Source organism: Psittacula echo (assembly GCF_963264785.1).
Source record: "Psittacula echo genome assembly, chromosome: 3".
Taxonomy (NCBI): Eukaryota; Metazoa; Chordata; class Aves; order Psittaciformes; family Psittacidae; genus Psittacula; species Psittacula echo.
In genome coordinates this window covers 112384352-112408260 of record NC_137736.1, presented here as the reverse complement: position 1 = coordinate 112408260, position 23909 = coordinate 112384352, and the positions used below count along the sequence as shown (strand labels likewise).

At 39.8% G+C, this 23909-nt stretch overlaps 1 protein-coding gene across 2 annotated transcripts in view; it reads left to right on the top strand.

Moving 5' to 3' along the window:
• Positions 1-19793, top strand: part of GRIA4 (glutamate ionotropic receptor AMPA type subunit 4) — a gene marked incomplete at its 3' end in the record, with an annotated part of 229397 nt that extends 209604 nt beyond the window's left edge. The window contains exons 14-16 of one of the 2 annotated variants that reach the window (XM_080612922.1): positions 10463-10577; positions 12784-12918; positions 19629-19793. In XM_080612922.1, coding sequence (XP_080469048.1) covers positions 10463-10577; positions 12784-12918; positions 19629-19793 — 415 coding nt within the window. Of the gene's footprint in view, positions 1-4319; positions 4435-10462; positions 10578-12783; positions 12919-19628 lie in introns of both variants that reach the window. The other variant, XM_080612923.1, reaches the window with a different exon arrangement.
• Between the last annotated feature and the right edge of the window lie 4116 nt (positions 19794-23909).

Sequence of the window (23909 nt, the reverse complement as noted above, 5' to 3'; positions counted from 1 at the left end):
CTTTAAAAAACTGTGATACATACACTGCAATCACAGTCCATGCACTCATATAATTGTGAAGTGAGGTATCAGTGTAGCGCAAGGGCTGCAGTTTTGGCTGAACTGGCTTGACTGTCACATACAAGGACTCTGTTTTCTTCTGAGTAACAGAAAAGGCAGGATTGTGCAGTGACAGCAAGGATTAAGAGTCAAAGCAGTTGCCTGCTTTCTGCTTTTAAATCCTTACTCTTGCAAATATTTCAATTTCTTTATTGAAGAACACATTGCTCTTCAGTGTGAATTTTGACTAAGTAAGTGTGGCATTGAGGATACAGTCCTATTTTTTAATGATGAAGGAACAATTTCTGCCATGGATACTCCAGGTGCACAATGCTGTCCTCTGTGGCAGAATGTAGCACTGTCTAGGATGAGTATGAGTGATCTAGCCTGGCTGTAAGATCTCAGATATAGAATTTTCAATGATTCACCATCGGACTTATCAGGATCTCAGCTACAGCATTTCTGTAGGAAATACAGCAGTGTTGAGGAAAGGTTCTCTGTGTTTTGCTGACCAGAAGGAAATTACTTACTTCCACATGTCGAGATGGACCTGGATAACAAAGCAACAGAGAAAGCAGTGTGAAACTAACCTGGTTTTACATGGCCTACTAGACATGATGAGGACAATAATGTGTTACATTTCTAAACAATACGGTTTAATTTCAGAACAATGATTGCAGCTTAAATCAACATTTACTTCTTCATCCTTTTTATTTTCATTTCTCTATTGTGCTGTGAAACTGTCTATGGATATGGCTAATAACCCAGCTAAATAACCCTCTCATGAATGGGTTTCATTTATTTATTTATTACTTTAGGGTTACTATCAACCAGCTGCAGCTTCTTTAAATGATTGTGGGAAAATTTTCTTCATAATCTTTAATGCTTTGAAAGAGAAACTCAAACATTTGGCTCTTACCCTTCAGTACAGAAATTAAATGTGAAAACTTATATCAGTTTCCCAAAAATGTCACCTAGTTCCTTTTTATTCATCTTAGAATATCCAGATAAAAGGTCTAAGTAGACACTAACTTGAAAAGCTTCAATAAGAAGTTATTGTAAGTTACCAGGTAACATCTTCATCCAAGATAAGATAAAGATTAAGAAAATACCTTTTTCAGGATTTTAGCATAAGGACTTTGCCTAATTCAGTGAGCTGTACTGTTCATACTTGAGAGACTGCAGCTTAGAGGAAATAGTATGAAGATGCTTTTACAGATCGACTGATTAATAGCACTTCACATCTGCTTCAAAATAACACCAAGCTTAAGCGGCTTTTTCAATTGAGAGTTAGTGATATTCCTTGGGATACATTTCACTTTTCATGGGAGTGATTACTCCTACCTGCATCTGTAGCACTGTAAAAGCAGCTGTTTGTTATTGCTACCCAGAGTGACAATTAGACATAGCAGCATTAAATTAGACCTTGGTTTGTTTCCTGTTGAAGGAAGGAGTTTTAACATTGACTATGTAGACAGCAGGCTCAAGCTGTATATCTAAGCCATTTTCAGAACAAGTATTGTTTCTCAATGTCAAAGAAATAGTGTTTCTAGGATCATCTTTCATCTGTAGCTCAATCCCAATATCCTTACAAAGGTAAAATTTACATTTAGTATACTAGAAATTTGTCTGTAAAGTGGCAAGGCTGGCTGCAGTTACCCTTCTGAATGGGGCAAACAGGCCAAAAGCATAGGCTTTGTAACTTAAATCTGAGTAGGAAAAATCTGTAGCACACGACTGGTTCAAAAGCAACTGCCTCCAAGAACAAAAGAGACAAATGAACAATTTCATTCTGATTTTGCAATTGCTCCTCTCCCTCTGGAGTGTGAATCATAATTAAAGCACTTACTCAGAATCAAATTTGTCAGCCTGGCTGATAAATTCTTCTTAAAGATTTATCCACAAAAAGCAGTATGTTATCACTCCCACTACAGCCTACAGCTCTCATTTTCACTTTCAGGGACAGACAAGCAATTACACTATCTGTATTGAAAATCTTGTATAAATGTAACTACTGAAAAGCTAGGTAAAGTCAGATATACAGACAAGCATTTTCCAAACCTCATGACCAGCCAGCAAAGACCGGTCTCACTTCTAGAAAGAGCTCTATGAAAAGCTGTTACCAGAAGACAGTTATGTCCTGAAGCTGACACTTGTCCCACAAATGGAGTAAGGAACACTCCATAAGCTGTCTGCCAGGAAGATCTCTCTCCTGATGAGTGAGAGAAAAATTTCTATTCTAAGACCAGGGGGGACCCTCAGGGACCAGAGACCAGATGTCTCTAGAGAGGGTGAGTCACAAGCCCCAGTGGTTCCCAGTGCCGTAAGATCTGATGGAGCCCTGCCACCAGAGGATCTCTCTTCACCAACCCTTCTCTGAGTGCTTTGAAAGTGTTGCATCCTCTCATAATCGATAAGGGGAAGATGCCATTGACAGACATAGGTCTTGACAATTCCCACTCAGGCCTGAAACAGATCTCGACAGCATCAAAAAATTCAGAGAGAGAAGCTCCATCTTTCCCAACCACATGTTGTCCCTGAAGAGCAGCAGTTGACCTACTGGCACCTCTCAGATACTTTCCCTTTGGAGATGACTGGTGCTTCAAGGACATGATGCCACTGCTCCACATGCCTCTGCAGGAAGCCTGCACAGACACCCACCAGAAAGTGTACATATCTGATAGGCATGGATGCACAAGGGACTCTGAACATGAAAAGTCGGAAAAAAAGTTCATTATGAGTTTTGCATAAATTCCTATGTAGTTGTGTGCCATTAGGATATATGACTATTAAGGATCTTAGTGATAAAGATAGAAAGTCGTACACTTCAACAAGTGCAAAGGTTCCTCAGGAGGTGATGAAGGTTGCATAAATGCCTTGGAAGATTAGTTATCAACCGATCTTAAAATGTCTGTAGTGACTGTAGTTCCTATCATAAATCCAGATGCCTTCCATTTGGGTTTGTATATAGATATGTATACTGTCTGTTCTGTCATCCAATCTTAATGCTTACTGGACACCTAAAGGAAAACCTCTGAGCGTGCACAGAAGCAATTCCATCCTAGGACCAGCTGTGCCCCTTTCTTGCCTGAGTTTAGGTGCACTCCCAGCAACCTCGAATTCATGCAGAAGACGTGATTCTGTTCTTTAGCCTTTTTGTTGGCAACCCCCGTCTGCCTGCACAGATACAAAGCCTCAGGTATTTCTTTCATCTGGAAAAACATGAGGTGAAGGACACCAGGTTCACAGAGCCCCTTGCAATCTGTTGTGCCTACACCACTGTGCTGCTAGCAATGCAGGATTTATCTTTCATCCAGTGGTAGCATAACGTGTATAAATCCTCCAGGGCAAAGGCCTTAGGATGTCCCAACTACCTACTTCTATCTCAGCATTGTTGGCTGCACTGCCCCTGGTTTCCTCAGAGGAAGGCCTTCACCACTACATTCCTTCCCTGGGCACCCTTCAGACTGGGACATGGGGTGCTCTCCCAGGGTAGCAGGGCAATCCCTGGAGTCACAGCAGTAAGCTAGACCCCAGGTCCTGCGTTTCAGGTAAGCCTTTACTATGCAAAGGGAGCAGGACTCTAGAGCCTACATCCTAAATGTATGGATGTGCCTACAGCAGGTGATGAAGCTTCAGATGGGCAGGTCTCCTGGCACCTTTTGTACATTGTTTTCTATTGACTGGCTGTAGACGGCATCAGAGTCAGTGTGACAGCTCTTAGCACTCCGCTTCAGCTCTGCCTCACACTGCCCGTTTCTGGAGCCTTAGCCCGTCACTTGTGCGGGATCACTCTGAAGTGCTATGTGTCAAAACTGTATGTGATACAGTGATTGGCAACATCTAGCACAGGCTCCCTGGATCTTGCTCTCTAGTATATGGGAACACATTTTCCCATCTGCTTGAAAAATCAGCCTGGACCCACACTGGCCAAATATATAAGTGTATATATATATTCTAAATACAGATTCAAATAAATCTATGTAAATAGTTTATAATTCCAGGCAGAGTTTTATCATCATTTTGCAAAAATAGTTTTGGTTGGTTGATAGAATTTTCTTGTTAAAATCCAAGCCATTCTGAAAATCATTTCTACTCTGGAAACACATTTTTCACATTTGAAAGTAACCACATTTATTTGTGCAGCCAAGGGCTTTGAATATGGAAATGAGAGGTTTATTTAGTGTGTGGGTCAAGCTTATAAACAGCTTAAGTCCTCATTCCTTCTAACATCTTAACAGCTGTGCAGTTTCTTACAAAATATGTTTTATCGTTTCAAGAAATGCTGTTAACCTCGCAGTTTTAAAACTGAATGAACAAGGCCTCTTGGACAAATTGAAAAACAAATGGTGGTACGACAAAGGAGAATGTGGCAGCGGGGGAGGTGACTCCAAGGTTAGCCTCAATGTCACCAAAAGCGGGTAAACAGTATGTAAAGTAATTGGTGCATCTGCTGGGGTTTTACCTGCGATGAAACAGCTTCATCAGTAGCACAGCACTGCTGGTACTTGCAGTTGAAATCTAGGTGTATGCAATTACTGTCAAAGCAAAAATATTTGCATTTGTTTAAGCGCCTCAAGGGGAAGTTGTAAACAGCCTCTGCTGTGAGATCACCGGTTTTTAGAAACCTGCATCTTCTGAAATCATGATGAGACTTTTCCAAGCTTGCTCTTGTGAGCAAGCAGTTCAAAACCTTCAGGACCAAATTACAGCCCAGACTTTTTTCCTACTATATGGTACTACCCAAAATATTTTTCAGTGACAGTACAGGAAAAGGGTGAACATCAGTGTGACTGCCTTGTAGCAGTAATCTAATGCATGGTCCAGGCTCAGGATCCACTATTAACACAAACAAGAGTGGTACAAATCACAATTTTCACATAGGTATCCAAAATAGGAGGACAATTTTCAGCTAAAATATCTTCACACTGACATTTCTTGCTATCTTACCAGCAAACTGAAATCCATGGTGGCTCCCTAGGCAGAATTTGTCAGTCAGGAATTTTAGGCTGAGGTGCTGACAGCTTCTGAGTCTTCCTGCATTTCCATATCTTCCATATGGCCAGTGCCACTATTTCCTTGCCTCCACACAGCTTCCTTTTGGGAAACTGCCTTGTGCTGAAAAGAAGCAAAGATGTGGAAGATGGTGAAGTGGAGGAGGATGAAGCTATTAAAAGTATGCCTTCTGTGCCATGCAGCATGTAATCATATTTATTTATGTGCTTGTGTGTAAACAATATATAAGAGAATGCTGCACAGGTAACTTTTCTTTACAGTTTTTTTTACAGTTGCCTACACATAGTTTTTTCTTACTATTTTCTCTCCTTCTTTAGTCCTCCTGCTCTTTCATGCTGTGTCCTGGCCTCAGGGACCATCCCTTGGGCTGTTCTGCACTCACCCAGAACTGCTCTCCTAATCCTCTTCACTTTGTCTTCAGTCCTGCTACTCTGCCTGCTTTCCCCCCACCGCTCTGCTTGCCAGCAGTCACAGTTTCAAAAATGGTCTCTATTTTCACTTCCAAAGTCCTTAGGCATATTAGACCTGATGGCACTTACCTGCAAGTGGAGCAGACACCAATCTCTTGTGAGAAAATTGACAAGTGAACCATAAATCTTCCATGTGCTACTATTACATGCTCCACACAAGCCTGAATTTTGGATTATTGAGGGAGAGCTTTTTATTATTTTTTTTTTTTTAATGTCGCAGGCAGGGATTCATATCATTAAAATACCTCAATTTTCTTAGAATACACTCCTCACAAACCTCCTGTGGTTGTGAGGTGAGATAAAAGCTAGGTAGGAAACTCAGGATGCTTAAAAATTACTTTCCCCAATTACCACCCACTAGTGCTTTGGGTCATGGAGCAGAAGGGGAGCAGCTCATGGTAGAGGGATGGGCAGGGCTGAAATTCTGAAGGAGCAAGTTTGAAGTGATGGCAAGTGACAGAAAAAGAAGTGGAAGAAAAAAGTAGAACAGAAAGGCCAGGAGAGTGGTCCATGGAGAAACAGGGAGGACCTATGAATGCAGGAGGGAGGAGGGAGCACAATGCCAATGGAAATGAGCAATAGCTGCCACAGGCAGTTCAGGATGCAATAGAAGTGGTGGGCAAGACAGTGCTGGAAAAGGATGTTGAACATGATGGAGCTCAACCTGTGGTCCTGTGACTGTACACAGCCTGCCAGGAGCATTCTGACCTCAGGCCTGTTTCTTGCCACAGTTTTTCCCAGGCACAACTGAGTAGGCAGTACCAGTGCTCCTTGGCAGCCCTGGGTCTGTCTGCCACTGCAGTGACCATGTTCATAGAACCACCACAGCATGAAGATGAGCGGGCATTACCATGCTTCTCAGATTCTGCATTGCAGCAGCATCTGGTCTTAATTTTTAAACTACAGCTGCTCTGATTTGTCAAAGTGTTAGTTAGCCATTTATCATCTACAAAATCCATTTCCTTGTTCAGGAGCAGTCTTGTACAATCTGATCAATTAAAGTCAATAAGACACTTTCTACTGAATTAATGGAGCTCTAAATATTTTAATTTTATATGCTAGCAAATGATCATTAGTGGAATAACCAGGACATCATGCACTGTTGTTGTAAATGAACAATTCCTGAACTAAGCTCTTAAACATCTCTAGCTAGTATTTCCTTTCACTATATGAATTTAAAAAGAACAAACCCTGAGCTTTGTTAGCAGCTCCAGTCCAAACTATAGGGCTCCCTACTGTCATGAACAAGAATAAGAACGTCCTCTTGTCCTGAAATACAGGACCTCAGACTTGACTGATAACTGTGCTGTTAATATTTGAGATTCATTAGTCAGAATAGCCCTTCATGATAGTATAGAGGACTATAGAAATAGGGGAGATTTGTAGGAGCTCAACAGTTCTCCAAAGCCTTGTGTTGCTCTGAAAAATAAGATTTCTCCTACCTCCATTCTGTGCTCTTAAAAGGTCATCTCTAGCCTCCTGATTTGTTGTTGTTTCCTTTAAGGAACAATCTTCCGAAATTCAGAAAGACAGTTCAGAGATCTGCCCTCTGTGAACCACTCTGTGGTTTAGTGATCTCAGTAATTAAGTCACATTTGAAGAGAAAACCGAGGTCCCCAAGTCCTTTGAATGCTTTTGAAAGTATTACGTCAGATCTTAATTGAGGCAATCATCTTTTCATGTTATGCATGGGGTGGTACTTAAACCCAGTTTCTGCCAGTCTGCTCCAACTGTATTTACGAAAGTGTGAGTGGAAGGAAGCTGTGCTGATGTAGATCTCCTCCATTTTCTGCTGGCAGCCCTCAGGAGAACATGGCGGTCCTTGTTTTTCATTCAGTGAATGAGACTGACCTTACACTTAATTAATGGCTCAGCCATGAGTGGATAATGAAAATGCTCCAAAAGCATACTTGTGATTGAATTTTTAAAATCCCAGTCTACCAAAATTCTGCATTGGCTTCAGAATTGCTCAGCATTGTAATTTAAATGCTCTAATTGCTCATTTGTTGTCATGAACACAACTACCTTAGAACTTCATTAATGCCATTTTAAAGCACTGTGATTTCACTGATGTTGCTGGCACAAGATCCAGCCAGAGCCACTTGAAACCCAGTGCTTCCAATAGCAAGTGATTGATGACAGAGATCGGCAGAAATGAGTAAAAAGATGAGAAAGGAGGTAGTAAGGCTGAGAACATGATGAAAACATAGAAAACCAGTGTCCTCACGCCCAGGTCATGCTGCATCATCACTGACTTCAGCACATGGATGAAGAACAGTCTCCTGTGCTGCCACACAACACTTTTGCACTGTGGCTACATGGGACAAATTTTTCTCCATATATAAAGAGTAATTTTAGTTATTATTTTGCATACATTATCCTTGCATGAATTTGAGGCATATGGATCCTGTTTATATATAACAGCAGAGATTCTAGGCATATGTACGTTGGAAAAACTACTCCAGTTGAAGATTAAGCCCAACATTAGTAATTCAGGAATCACTAAACAATTTAAAAAATCTACAGTCATTTTACATTGTAATATTAAGTGTAAAAGACTGAACTTGAGGGGTAATTTTAATTCTAGATGCTGTATTTATCCTCTGTATATAACTTAAGTATGTCGCTCTGCAAAGAAGAAAAAGTCCCTGCCTGTATCAGTCTTTATATTCCTAAACTGTTAGCATTGAAAAAACAAGCAAAGGACTGGGAGACATCTGTTTTCTGACTTGCTCCAGATTGCCGCTGGTCTTGATAGCCCATATCAAGTCCTAATTATCACTTTATTTATCTTATCTGCAACAACTCCAAAGGCTTCTGATTTTCCATGTGAGAACAGTACCTGGGTGTCCCTTATCTTTGTCGTAACCAACCCTGTTACACTGTGGGGATTTAGAAGCACCAAAATGTGGCCCAGTGCCCATACATGGCATGTTACAGATGATGGCTACCCAAATAATATTAATTATTTCACGCTTGTACTAGAAGCAAACATAGGATCATGTTGTCAGGCAACTTGCCGGCATCTGAAACTGCTACCCACTCATTCCACAGCTGTGGGACTCTCATACTGCACTATCAACCTGCACAACCTGCCAGGGAGCCTGAAGACAAAATGTAAGCTTGAATACTGGCAAAGATCAAGTTACAGAAGCAGAGTGTTCCATATGAACTGAATGTGTAGGCTCTGGAAAGCGGATGAAGCATTTTCCTTACATAAAGGGATCATTGAGAGTAGCTGAGAATCTTCTCATTCAACAGTGGCAGTCAAAAATTGTCATTTCTCCAAGGCACCAAGGCTTCCTCAGTATTATAAGAGGAAAGATGGGCATTTCAACAGCATGTTTCATCCTTTGTTAAAACTGGTATCTAATCCCACATTTTGAAGGTACCTATCTTTTTCTTTTAATTGGAGGGAGACCTAGAGAGGCAGCCGAGTTTTGGGGTATAACTTAAGGGCAGAAAAACTGAAGTGAGGTGAATTCCCCCCTTTATGTATGTATACAGATAGTAATCAGAATGTATTAAAAGTTGGGTTCCCTAAAGCTATAAGTAGCATATGAGGTTCAAGAGATGTTATTTGTGTATTAAATGGATATATACAAACCTGCACAAATACATGAGCATTTGGGGATTTCCAGTTAAATAAGTTACAGAGTGTTGCAAGCCCTTTTCTCTTTCATAGTAAATATTTTAGTAGGCTCAGTTACACTATACAAATTAATGCTTGCACTGCAAGCACTTATTAAGCCTTGAATTCATGAGTGAACATTTTAGCAATGCATGGATTATAGTGTATTATGAGAGATTAATTTTCCCGTAGTAATCTGCTGGGAAACACAGGCTCAGGTCTTATGTCTTATCACCAGAAGGGTATCTATCACATGCTATTTCTGTTTATCTACCTGCTTCTCTGATATATATTGTATGTTCATGCACACCTGCACATAAATAGATATCCATATGCCTACCACATTAAGAATTGGTCAGCCAGTTATTCAAAGTGGAAAGTACATACAATAGGTCTGTTAATAATTTCCTAGATTTTTAGAAAATAAATTGGTACACCTGCTTGAAGTGGGGCATTAACATAATATTCTGAGATTATTCACTAAGATTATTTACTATTAAGTAACTTCAGTACAAACCCATAGTGGTTCATGACTCTGAGGCATCAGATTAGGTTTCATCTCAATATTAAACTCTGTTACATCACCCAGCAGCAAATACCACTAGTAAGAGAAGATATTCCAAGTAGCAATTTATCATCAGCTTGGGACCCTTGAAAGATTTATGTGAATAAGTGAGATTTAAGGAAAATCTTTGAATTTGAATATGTTGAAACAGGAAATTAAAATAAAAGATTGACTGTCATGTTCTTCTTAGCTGAGAATAAGGCCATCACAGCTCTCCCCCAAAGTTCCCTGCTTGTAGACCTCCTAATTACAGGTCTGTGCCAAGTGGTTATAGTGGGCAGGAAACTGCACGAAGCATCTCCTTTCTCTTTCCAGGATAATTTTGAGGGCAGTAAATGAAATAGCTATAGCCAAGTCATATTATTAGTTTCTATGCATGCAAACTAAAAATAGATTGAAAGCAAGGAACACAAATGCATATGTTTCTTAAGCCATATATCCAGTTGTATTATATATGTCTCTGAAGGGTATGTTGTTAATATGTCTTAAGCCAATAGTTTTGGGTTCACAGTAATTGCATACTATTTATTTACAAATCTTCCCCAGCAGTATGTGCCTGTTACCTAAAGCGATGGAGCAGGTCCCGGTCATATGTCTGTCTCTAAACCTGGGCCAACAGTACACGACATAGCACCCACTGTGGCCTCTGCTCTGTCACTTTGCAATGCGATTCTATGTAGTTTTACTTGAATAACATAAAATAACATATATAATGTTATTTATGTTATTTTCCACGTGAAGAACTCCTGTAAACCTTGCCGTTTTGAAACTCAGTGAGGCAGGCGTCTTAGACAAGCTGAAAAACAAATGGTGGTACGATAAAGGTGAATGTGGACCCAAGGACTCTGGAAGTAAGGTCAGTCGCTGCAGTTCGGGACCTACTATTGTGTTCACAAAGCAGTAAAGGAAGTAATAAACAAAATGACTTAGAAATAAAATAAGCAGCTGTAGACACAAAATTAATCAGCTTCGCCCTGTCTTGATGGGGGGCACACTTTAATTTAAAGAAGCACTATTGCTTTTTAAAGTCTTCAGTGATATAAGTCACCAAATGTTCTCCTACATATTCAGGGCATCTGTTGAAGAGAGAGAAGGCAGTTTGGGGTCTTAGGGGAGGCAGGTTTCATTGGTTGTTTCTTTCTTTCCGGGGGAGTGGACATTCCCCACTGACTACTAAGGAAATGTCCCTTCACACCTCTCCTTTTGGATCTGGCATCCCTCTGGGGTTTTCTGAGAAAGAGAAAAGCTAGCAGGAAGGGTTGCCTTTCATCACTGCCTGGGGTGGCAGAGCCTGGCTGCCTTTGGGAAGATCCCTTGCTCCTTGAGGAGCCAAAGAAGACTTAACTTCAGCTTTGAAGTGAAAGGCTTTGATAATTAATAGCTTTCTAGAGCTCCCAGTGTTTACTCTCATCCATTCCCAAGCATTAATCCTGACAGCTCCAGGGAATGGGGCAATATTTGAGGACAAACACAGAAGCAGGTATTTTCTGATGGCTGGAAAGCACCACAGGCAGTGCCCTGTATTTGGGGAGTCTAAATTTTTTTCACACTGCTTGTCTCTGTGCCAGCCTGTGCTCTCCAGAGCTAAAAGAAAAGCATGACAGGGAGTGACTGCTTGCTGCCTGAATGGTCTGAGGGTTACTCTGATGTACAGTGGGTAAAGTTAGCCTCAGAAACAAACTTCCAACACATTTTGCTTTTTCTGGCAATTGCCTTGGAGAAAGGAGTGAAAACCAGTTAAGAGGATGGCAGAGCACCTGTAAATGAAACTGAGAATGGCTTAACCCACCACATACTTTAGGTCAGGTCTTTCTCAATCCTGCCTCCTCCTTGTCTGCAAGCACCATGTTAGGAGTTGCCACCAGAGGAACACAGTCACCTCCAAGATATTTTGAGTCCTCTTAGAGAACTTAGAGAATGCAGAACCTGGCTGAAAGACCCAAATAGTTCTATATCTCCATGGGAATTGTTACAGTGCTAATCTACTGATTACACAATAAATAGTGCCTCTTTAAATTAAACATCCAAATATTTTGCATTCTAAGTTAAAATTTCTGAGAGGTTACAGTCAGAAGTTAAGTTCTGTCCTTACTTTAGGTAAAGATTATATAGTCTGCATAACAATAAAGCTTTATAAGTATCTTAAGGTGCACGATGTAGTATATGAAAGTCAATCTTGAGACAGTTCCTTGAGAACTGTGGATTTCAAATAAAAAAATAGAATTCATAACTAAACAGTATAGAAAAATGTAGAATAGTTATTTACTACAATACATCCAAGAAAGTGAATATTTATACAATTATTTAATTGTATATTTAAGAATTTGCTAAAGAAAGTTCGCATTTATGTCTAAAATATGAATAATGTGAAAGATTTCATAAAATTGCTATTTAAAATGATGTGATTACTGAGCCTTAGTAGTCCATGGGCATGTTGCAGAACTGTAACTATAATAAAATAAGAACAAAATACAGTAATCGGTAAGAGACAAATATATCACAATGTGTATGGTACAGTGTGCACTTTCAAAGGAAGTGTCTATTCAAAGAAATAACTTAAGTCTCACATGTTATTTTCATCTGTCATTTAAGTATCAGAAAGTCAGTCTGGATCTTTTAAATTAACAGCAATGCCTACCACAAATACAGTTACTGTTTTTTGTAAAGATCAAGCAGAGTCTTATCTGCTATAAATGGATTTCCAAGGCTTTAAAAAAGCTTTACGTAAATGCATTGCTAAAATGTCCCCTAAAGAAGAGCTAGACATGTCATTATTTAATTCTCCACTACGTGGAAGTAATGCTTTGCCGTAAGCAAGCAATGACACCCTGATATGTTGGCAATATACTTTTAATATTTTGCATGCCAACCAGGAAAACTAGGCACTTAAAATATATTTTACAGATCCAGATAGGTCAAATTTTGTGAGAAGTATATAAACAACTGTCATTTAATTTCAGCTAAACATTGTTATTTATTTCTATTTCCAATGTTTTAACATGTAATTTGTGCTCCTGGGGGGCTGTTTTCCAGGGTTAACTGTGTCACTTCTGTTTCCCCAGGACAAGACGAGTGCCTTGAGTCTCAGCAACGTTGCTGGAGTCTTCTACATTCTGGTTGGAGGCTTGGGCTTGGCAATGCTGGTGGCTTTGATAGAGTTCTGTTACAAGTCCAGGGCAGAGGCGAAACGAATGAAGGTGGCAAAGAGTGCACAGACTTTTAACACAACTTCCTCGCAGAATACCCAGAATTTAGCAACTTATAGAGAAGGTTACAACGTATATGGAACCGAAAGTATTAAAATTTAGGGGTAGGACTTAGGGCCTACTACAGTGAGTGGGTGATGCATTTTGTAACGCAGTGTTGTGACATGTCTGTCTAGTGGTGCTTGCTTCTGAACAGAGCTTTATATTTTGGAAAACTTCAGTGCAAAGTGGTTCAGTTTTTTTGGCTGCAGATGTACAGTATACTATTCTATGTTGCTAATAGACATCTGCATTACAAGGAATTTTTAATATAAAGAAATACATTTTTAACACTCACTGTTGTCGAATCAGTTGGAAGATGACAGTTATTTGAAATTGTAAAATATATATTTAGAGGGCCAGCGTTTAATTAGTTGATTGGCCAGTCTGTTTTCCTAAAAGTTTGCACTCTGCTAGTGACAAATTTCTGCAAGCCTTTATTACTCAATGTTGGCCCTACTGGGACTTCATTATAATCAAAATTTATTGATTATATCAATAATCATTATAATCAAGGATAGGCAATATATCATTATAATCAAGGATAGGCAATGTCACTGAACCATAATTAACCTAATGGAAGACAAGGCGCTGTTACAAGAAGTCTAAATGTTGTTTTACCTTCTGTCCCTCCTCCCCACCTTATTCCTTCACCCTCCCTTTGATATATGTCTTCTGCTAATTGTGTGCCATTTCTTTCACAATATCCTGCTTCAGGTCAATCTTTGCCCATTATAATAACCACAAAAACTCACTAACCAGTGAATAGACCTTGATTATTGCCCTCAGCTTTCAGTAACATGCCCCCTTACCTAGCTCAGGACTAGTGCATTTTACATGTTCATGCAGTGATTTTGGAGACTAAACTGCTGATGTTGCTGAGCTGCATCCTGCATAGTTCCCTAGAGTAGGCATGCAGGGATGGTTTACTAATGCACTTGTTCTCATCCGTGCAGTGAGTACCTTGCCAGCTAATCATAAGTCAAATCAACTCTCTGACTTTTGGAAATGGCACATAGCAGCAAATTGAGCTTCTAAATATAACTTGTACATAGCTCTCAAGCTATACTGGCTGCTTTACAAGTGAAGGTGCAGCTAGGGCCCTGCCCTTTCGTGCTACCTAAAGCTCCCTTGTCTTTGCAAATAGCAAGCCACATCTCCTCTGTTAACAAAAAGCTTAAGCTACATTTTCCTGAAATCACTGAGCCATAGGTATAATAGAAGTAAGAAACCAAAAAATTAGGGAAAGGAGATGAAGAATATATATTTTTATGTTGCCACCTAGAAAAAATTTTGGAGGAAACAACTGGAGATGCAATTATTATTTTTTATTTGTTATTTATATAGCGCTGGAGTACACGGCGCTGTACAATAGGTGAAGTGTGCCAAACACATAACAGGTCCCTGTCCCGAGGAGCTTACAGTCTAAAGGCACAGCCGGTACAATACCGAACCATACAGTACAGAACAAACACAGAGTGAGCAGAGAATGGTGTTTGAGCATAATAGCTGGAGCGCTGCAAGGAATAGGTGGGTTCTTGGGGGGCGAGGGAGGGGGCTTGGCATACGCTGGCTGGGAAACTATCCCAAACATACTGTCACTGTGTAGTTTGGTTCTATTCCCTGTTGTACAAGAAATCATGACCTTGGGAATACTTCAACTATAACAGAGCTGCCTAATTTCCCCATGTGAAAAAAAAAAAAGAAGTCTTATCTGTGCACTTTGTTCGCTACTGAAACTGTGGGGCATAATAGGTGTCAGGGGGACCCCAAGAGTATAGGCTAGTCTTCATTGCTGTGAACTGGGAATCAGGAGACTTCCAGATGCTAGTATTAATCTCCCAAATTCACTGCTTACTGTCAGTAATAAGGGTCTTAGAAAGAAATAATCCTGTGCAAGTGATGGTGCAAAGTGCAAGTAATTGTGCAAAATGCAAGTGAAGAGATCTTTTTCCTTTAAATTCTTTAGTAATGTGCCCACAGATTAATGTCCCCAGGCTGGTATAAAACTAAGAGTGCTAGAAAGCATGTTCCTTATCAAGTTCACAGGACACAATGCATCCAAAATATAGTCTTAAAGAAAGCAAATAAAAGCCCAAGGCTTCCTTTCAAATACTGACCTGACCCAAACTGGCTTAGCATGCTAAACATGGCATGACTTGGCAGTCCCCTGAGTTCCCACCCAGTGATTCCATTGCAACAAACATTGTGATTATACTTGTAGAATTTATTTTGGCCTTACTGTTTTCATAAAACAAAAATTAGGGATGAGTTTTATTTTTAAGGAAAGATCATTAGTACTTCCCCCTAAATTTTGAATTTTTGTGGGACTTGATGCAACAGATAAATTCTTACAGGAAAAAAAAATTTATAAAACATGTTTACATTGCATTTATTTTTTTGAAAATACATTTTTGGGTCAGTCAAAACTTCTGATATTCTCTTAAAAATATAGTCTTAAAAACTTAAAGACTTTTAAAATGTCACAAAAAAAAATAACTAGGATTTAAACCAAATACCTATAGACTTTTGAAAGTCATCTTTCTACTTATTTGCTGTAATATTTACCTAAGAAATTTCATCATGAGAGCATCTTATAAAAACGCTGATGCTTATATGCGGGAGACTGGCAAGGTCCAGTCCTCTCCTGGCAATATTTGGCCATCCTTAGCCACACAGGCAGCAAGGAGTTATGTGTGTACCATGCTCTGTAGAGAGTGACTTATGACAGCTGTTCATGCACATGCTGGTCATAAGCCCCTGTTAGCTGGTAGCAATACAGAGCCCACAATGTGGTTACACATAAATCTGCAGAAATATGTCTGTCCTGCATTTCAAAACCTTTGATATGTTTATTTATCCAAGGAGTAAAGGGATCATAATGGGACTAAACCTTGCTAACATGGAAGGATGCTTGACAGTTCTAACCTGCATGAGTAACCAACATATTGACTTTTTCAAGCTAACATCAAATGGTTTTCATAGCATATGTTTCAAACTAATATAAAATAGGTAAAATAACCTGCTTGACAATTAATATTCATTGACATGTATTTTCTTTTAATTTAATCCAGCCAAAAGCGAGTTGCCTCAGGGAAATTCACCCGCCTGTGAAGCAGCAGAAAATGAAAATGTAGGACTAGTCTGTACGTATGGACTAGTTTGTATGATAAAGAACTAGTCTCTGTGTGGGATGAAGACATTCAGAAGGGATGACAGACCATTGCATCTGTTGAAGGCAGGGAAGGAAGTTTGCTTTAAGGAAGGCACAATCCCTTCTTCTTCCCCTAGGCAGCAGTTTTCCATTTTTGTGTATCAATAGTAAGCCCTTAGTACACTAACTGAGTTGATGCCCTGAGAATAGTGTGGAGCCTAACAGCCTTCTCTCCAGCTGCTCTAGGGAAAAGCCCTCCTGGGCTCCTTACCCCAAGCCCACAAGCTTTACAAGAGATTTTCCCAGTAGCCAGCCGGCCACCACCACCGCCTCTCCATCCCCTTCACCTTGATGCTCATAAACCAGCTTCCAGTTCAGCTGCCTTCTCTTCCTCTCCCATTGCATGCTGTTGTTTATAACTAGTGAAATTGATTATAGAACTACAAAAAACAATTAAAAAATATGAAATTAATTACAAAAAAAAGGCAAAGTGCTATAGGATGGCTCAGTAAATGTGTAATGCATTTACTTTGATTGTATAGTCCCAATTTCATAGTCAAGATCAAAAAATTCATTAAAAGCTAATCTTAAATATTTATGCCAAAGACACCTCCGTGTGACCCAGGCACTAGAGGAACCCGACTAACAAAAGAACCCACACAGGCTAGGATATTTGTATTATATAGACTGAGGATATCAGTTTCCTAAATTCCCATTTCCCAACAGGAACAGGGCAGTCAGTGTTTTCACATGATTAATTCCACAACTAATTTAACCAAAACTAATAACAAATTTGAAAATACATTATCGCTATTAACTGCATACACTTAGCACACAGAGACTTCCACAATCTGGGTAATATTCACAGTAAATGCCAAGATTTTTCCCTCTCATCCCAGCCACTCCTAAAACTGCTCCTACAGCCAGGCCATAAATCTGAAACTGTAAGAGCACTGTTAAGCAAAGTATTAGCCTGGCTTATTACCTATATAGTAATAAGGTAATTTTATACTACCTATGTAGTTTAAAATAAAACACAGAAGCTTACCTGGTTACTTGGCTTTATGGCACCTTCCTGAGTACAAGTTTGACCTGCTTCTCCTGGCTTTGTTAACTGTCTGGGTTGTTCCTGCGGTGTGTTGCTGAGCTGTTGTTAATCTCTGCTGTGAGAAGAGTTGTTATATTGCAGCTTTTTCTGTTATTCTGTGGAAGGCTGCTAAGAAATTGTTTGTTATTCTTATTTGATTTTTTTTGTTTGGTGGATCCCTTTTTACTGTCTTTCTGTCCTGAGTGTGTTGTCAATGGCCAGAAAGCTGTATAGACTGAGCTACCAAACCCACAATTACACATAACTGGAATATCCCATTTAAATCTGAGCTCTCTCTTGGATTTCCCAGCAGCAAACCCTGAATGGCCATGAACAGATAGCTGAACTAAGTGATGGAGAGATGCTTGTACGTAATGATGACTTTCAGGGAAATTTAGCACATCTGGAGTAAGCTGTCCATTTTCAACCCAGGTTTGCGTCCTGATCTGGTTTGGACTCTCATCCCTCCCCAAAACTAGAGCATCTTTGTTTTTTCTTGCCATTGACCAAAACATGTTCTGTGCATTTCTGCAGTTACCAGTCCTTGGCATCCATTTGCAACGGGACTCTAGACATGCACTATGTGGAGATACACCACATTGCATTGTGTCTGTGCTTTGCAAATGCATAGATTTTGATTTGCTGCTGGGGAGTAGTTGAGGTTTTTGGTACTGTATGGGCCCAGGTCCCCACTCTTTTATTACCTCTGCCTCCTTTTTTATATCTAGCTGTTGAATCAAGATACGTTTGGTAATGGTCCCTGTCACAAAGTACTGTGGCTACAGGGAAACTTCTCAAAGGGCAACTTTGGACATTGCAATTGATGATTATCAAAGCCAAGGCTTTTCAACATAAGGGGAATGCCATAATGCCCATGCTTTTTCCTGAATTCAGCTGCTTCTGAGGACTAAGGTTTTAAGGGTAATTGATTTAGAAAGTTGTTTTTACATCCAAGCTCCAGCTGTGCCACAACAGCAGCTCTACTTTCGAGAACTCTTTTGAAGGAGCTACTGATAGCAATGCAATAGTAGACTGGTGTGTTTTCATACAAGTGCACCCAGAAACAGTAGAAACATTTGGGAGTTTTGATCTCCCTCATCTCTGTACACACATACTCATGTAAAATTAACTTCAGCATACCAAACACCAGCTCAGGAATTTACTGCTACCTCAGAAGGAGAAACAGGGCTTAGAGGGACAAAGTTCTAAATGCAAAGATTAGTAATAAGGCAAATAAAATTATTTTATGATGTTTGTTATCCCTTTGCTCCTATGTGAATGCACCCTCCTGTCTCTCTTTTTCCAATCAGTATTTCAGATTGCGTCCCTGCACACCCAATTACATGAGTTAGTTGCACAGACTATATATTCTGCTGACTAGAAATCATATTTCCTCACTAATTAATGTCTTAACATGGTATCATTGAAATGTGTTTCAATGTAGTGTAGTTTAGATGCCTATTGTTCCAGGTGTCCTTGCTGCATTGGTTGACCTTGGACACCTCCACTGATTTTAGTCATCTGGAAATTGTTTAGTCAAAACTAGCCATCTTGGCTTTTTCTATCATCACATGAGAGAGCTCTTCTAGACTAGGTTACTGATTTTGGATGACTAAAGTTAGATGGCATAACTACAAGTCTTTTCTTATTAACAAAAGACTTTTTGCTTGAGTCATTTGGTCCCTAAACAAGATATTTTGTTCCAAATTGCCTGAAAGTAAAGATTCCGAGGTAACAAAAATTTAAACCTTCTTGTGGAAATTTAGACCTAATGTAAAAAACTACAGAAAATTGTCTTTTCTCTCAGTAAACTGCATTTCCTTTGAAAGTTCCCACCTTCTCTAATTTTATGAAAATATATATGTGAAAAAAGATTTGAGGACAGTTCTCAGATTTACTGATACAAATATGTGCATTGTGAAAAGAAGTAAGAATTTCTTTAGATTGATCCATTGAATTACAGCAGAGATAGCTGGTAGAGCTATTGCAATTTATTAAAAAATGTCAGTAGTTATATTTTATCTTGACATCCCTAGTTGAAAGTCTTTATTCACAGATGCTAATGCTTTCAGATTCATAAAAAATTTTGATTCTTATTTCACTGTATATGATTGTAGTTTGAAGAAGGTTAGATGAAGGTATTTCCTCTTCTGTTAATTTCTTAATCAAATTCAGATTTTATCTTTAAATCAATGATTTGTTGTAATGAAATTTACCCTCAGAACTGCTAGTATTTTTCCCCAGTAGACTTAAATGCTATGTATAATATTTATAATGATTACTATTATTATATTTAATGTTAACATGAAAAAATGCAGATGTCTAGAATTTTATATTTTGGTGTTTGCTGTGTCCTGGTTTGTTGAAGGACAGAAGCATCCTAACACTTCCCTCTTTTCTCCTTTTTTTTTTCAAATCTAGCTTACCTTTTCTGAAGCCATAAGAAACAAAGCCAGATTATCCATCACAGGGAGTGTGGGAGAAAACGGACGCGTATTGACTCCCGACTGCCCGAAGGCCATGCATACTGGAACTGCAATTAGACAAAGTTCAGGATTGGCTGTAATTGCATCGGACCTACCATAAAAACCAAAAAAATAATTGAGTGCCTTAATCAAACTGTGTTGGTGACTGATGGGAACACAGCACAGACTGTAACGACATGGGAGCGTCATTGATGAACTAATAATTTGGCTGAGAAAGGGAAGTACGTCCAAATGCGCCAGACATCATCAGCAACAATGTGTGCATGAGCTCAGCTCGGAAACCCAAACTCAGATTTTATATCAGGAAAATTCATAATTTAGTTTTGTTGGGGGGAGGGGGCTGGAAAGGGTGTATTAACAGCAACAAATTTCACTTGAGTGGACTTAAAACTAATAAGACTTGCCAATTTAGCGCATTAAACTGTGAAGAACATGCTCAGAATTGACAACATTTTGGTCTTTGTCTTGACAAAGAGAGAAAAATAGCTATAGAAATCAATGCACATGCTAACCTGTGTCTCCAGAACATCAATATATACAATGGAAGAATATTCAGCTGTTCAGCTGTAGAAATGAATCACTAAACTGTGATAAGAAAATAATAAATATGTAAATCCTGTGAAAAAATAAAGAAATTATTTACATTTTCTTTGAAAAAAGAGGAATATTGAAACATGCTTGCTTTTTAACTGATGTAAATTCGGTAGAGGACAACACAATTCTTTTTTCTAACCATCTTAGGGAACAATTCATTGCAATAATTGATATAAAATGCCATCACTGTAATAAAATTCAGAGACTTTTTTTTTATAAAAGGTGTTGGTCATCCTCTTGTTTGCTGTTACCTTCATTCTGTTCCATCATTCCGTGTTCCACAGACTTGCATCTGTCTAATACAAGAAACAAAATGATAAAATGTTTAGAGTACGTCATCTGTCTGCAGTGTAGAATCAAAAGAGACTACGGGTCACTCATGTTACAGATATTATTTATAATCTTGTTCTGTGTAAGAAACTGTGGTTTTTGTACCCACCAAAAAGAATAAAACAACAAACGTTCTTATAATATTGACAGAGCTTGAATTGTTTTCTGATCATTAGGGATGTCACCTGGAAAATAGAATAAGATGGTTCATTTCTTACTGCTGGATACAGGACCTTCTCAGAGACAGTCTGGGTCTTTATGCATTCGTGAAGTGCTTTTAAGTCTTCAGAGAGGAGGGGCTCGAAGCTGTCAAAGTACTGTCATGGTTATTCTCTTGGTATTTTAGTACTAGTCACTAAAACCCCTTCTGAGAGGTTAGGGAACTATTCAGTGACAGTTTGTTCTCTAGGTAGGTGATGATATACCAGGGAGCAGGAAAGTACAAATGCCAGTCTTTCAGACTGACATGATAGATACAGCGTGCTTGGCATCCAGCAACCCTGGTTTTCATCAGTCAGCCTTTCAATGGCACACTAGGGAAAGGCTAGCAGGCACTGTTTGAATACGCAATAGTAATTGCATAATATGCAATATGCAGTAATATGCAGTAACGCAAGTGTCTTCTGCCATATCATTCTCCTTGGCCCCACTAGACCCCGCAGTGGTGTCCAGATCTAGAGTATTGCCATCAGTGTAACAGCTCCATGCCAGAGCTCAGACCACAAAGCCACAAATCAGTTCAAGGTTGGATTAATCATAGCTTCTAATGCCCTTGTGATTTTGCCAGTCACATGTGGGGTCATGTTCAGATGGTTTACATTTCACCAAATCTTCTGTGGCTGGTGCTTTTCTCAGCCCCCAGGGCTCCAGGCCCTCATGAAGAAGAGTGTGCGTGCAGGGTTGAGCTTAACACTTCCAGACCATGATCTACGACTACTGAGGTGGTACTCATACTATGAGATACAGACATCTGTGAAGTAGCAAAGCAGCCCTTAGCTTCAGTCAAGGTATCAACATTATAGATATGAATTCCTTACCTCAGACAGTCTAAACACTCATTAGAGTTACTGGAGGGAAATAATCAATGATAGTGAATGACTTTGTCTTCAAGTAGACATTAAGACATCAAACTGCTGAATCACAGCAGCAAGAGTCTGGATCTTTCCGCTGACTATAATTTAGGTGGAGGGCAACCAGTTCTTATATACAGCTTGACAGTGCAAGCAAAGCTGAAAATGAGATGATGCTTACCCATAAGACACAGTAACTACAAAGCGTGCAGGGGTCTAAGAGAGAAAGACACACAACACTGCAATAAATCACTGTGATTAAACTTACTTTACACCCTTGTTTTACTAGTATGTTTAGCTCATTCATGAGATACTGTGAACAGTTTGTGTTTCTGTGGCCAGAATGGTGAGTTTGGTTTTATTCCTGTTTGAGTAAAGCTGGGAGCTCCTTCTCAGACTTCTTTTTACAGCTGAATTTAAAAAGCAACTTCTGGGTTGTTTTTTTTAAAAAAGGGGGGGGAAAGACTGTTTGTCTTGATTTTTTGCAAAGTAACATGTTGGAGGCTGAACAGATTGGGAGACTGAGTGTGATGGATGCTGTCTACTTTGTTATACTGTGTATGTCTGTTTTTCCAGGAGTTCATCTTCATCCTTTCCTCATTCAGGACTGTGAACAGTGCCAGTGCTGTCCTGGGATATTTTACTGTCTTCCAGTGTTGCTCCTCTTACATGCCCCCCTGTCTCTTTAATGCACTACATTTACTTTTCACCTTCAGTAAACAGCCCATTGCTGCAGTTAGGAATGTCACTCCATGGAGCCTATTCTTGATTGCCAAACTTAGATTTCCCCTTGGCAGTGAGACCCTCAAGTCCTTTGAGATGTCTTGTCCAGTGTCAATAACCGCTGAGGTTCCCCACCAAGGGGATTCACAATTGAGAAGCATGAGCAATGCAGCTGACAACCAGTATGGCAATGGAGCGTTGTGACCCATCAAGGGCATGTGGCCAGCAGCCACCGGGGGGGAATTGCCACATCCTCTCACCACTTCCAAGCCTTGTTCTTTGCAAGAGAATGCTTTGCTCAAAGAAAACCTGGTCAGATGAGGTGAAGAGGAGACTGTGACCTTGCCAATGACTGTCATAAAATATCACAGACATAAAATAAAATTTAACAAAATAGATGGGAAAATGCTACAGCAGAGAGTTGACTAGAACTCAGATGGCTGAGAAAGCAGTCTCAGAGTATCAGTTGGCTGCCTCCCCAGTAGTTTACTTGTTTTATTCCAAAGGAGTAACTGTCATATGACTGCTATGACCATCTTTGCACATCTATATTAACTGCCTCACAGACGTCTATTCTTTTGCTTTTTCCCCTTTGCTTTTCCCCCTTCTCCTGAATCTCTAAGTTCTCACTTCTTTTCTGTATCTTACCCCAATCATATTGAAGATCAGTGCCAGAAGTCACTTTCCTCCCATATGCAGGAACTAAGACCCAAAGGAGGAGATCCCTTCCTCAGGTCAGGTGCAAGAATGCCATGGTCTCCATTCCTGGGGGTATGAGGGTCTGAGGCTCTGAGAAGCAGCGGAACAGCTGCTGGGCTGTATCCCACCCTCCCAGCACAGTGGTCACAGCCCTCTTTCATTGACCCAGCTTGCTCTTTCTTCAGCCAAATCCATTTAGCAGCTTCATGGCAATGACTGACTCAAAGGGAGATAAGCGGAAGAGGCTATAAATTAATATTGAGGCATTTACTCAAATATGATTTACATTTTTCCAAGATTTTGCTCTCAAAAAAGAATGGAGGCAACAGAACCTGACCCATTTTCCTTCATGTGGGGTGCCCCAAGCCATGCTGCCTGGCCACGAAATGATGGTCTAGAAAGTGATCCATCCACCTTAAGTTATACCTGCCAGTCACAAAGGTATCTCAGTCACCACAGAGAATCAGAAAGAGTACAGAATAGCTGTATGCGGTCCAATGAATTAAGGATGATCAAAAGAGTGATTCTGGCCAACTAAAGACACATTTCTTCTGCATAAATCTAGGCATTTGGGGTCAGTTGGGATGCCTTTGAGAATCCCTTCTACAACAGTCCAGAGAAGCATGAGTCTCCTATAGATCCTGGGACAGACCTAAGAGCCCTGTGCACATGTCTCAGATAGCCTAAGGCATCTCAAATGGTACCACGCACCTGTGGGAGATAACTGAAATCTGTCCTGTAGTTGGTTCAGTTGAGTTGTTTTCAAGTCTGTTGATTACATCTATCTCCGTGAAGTATGA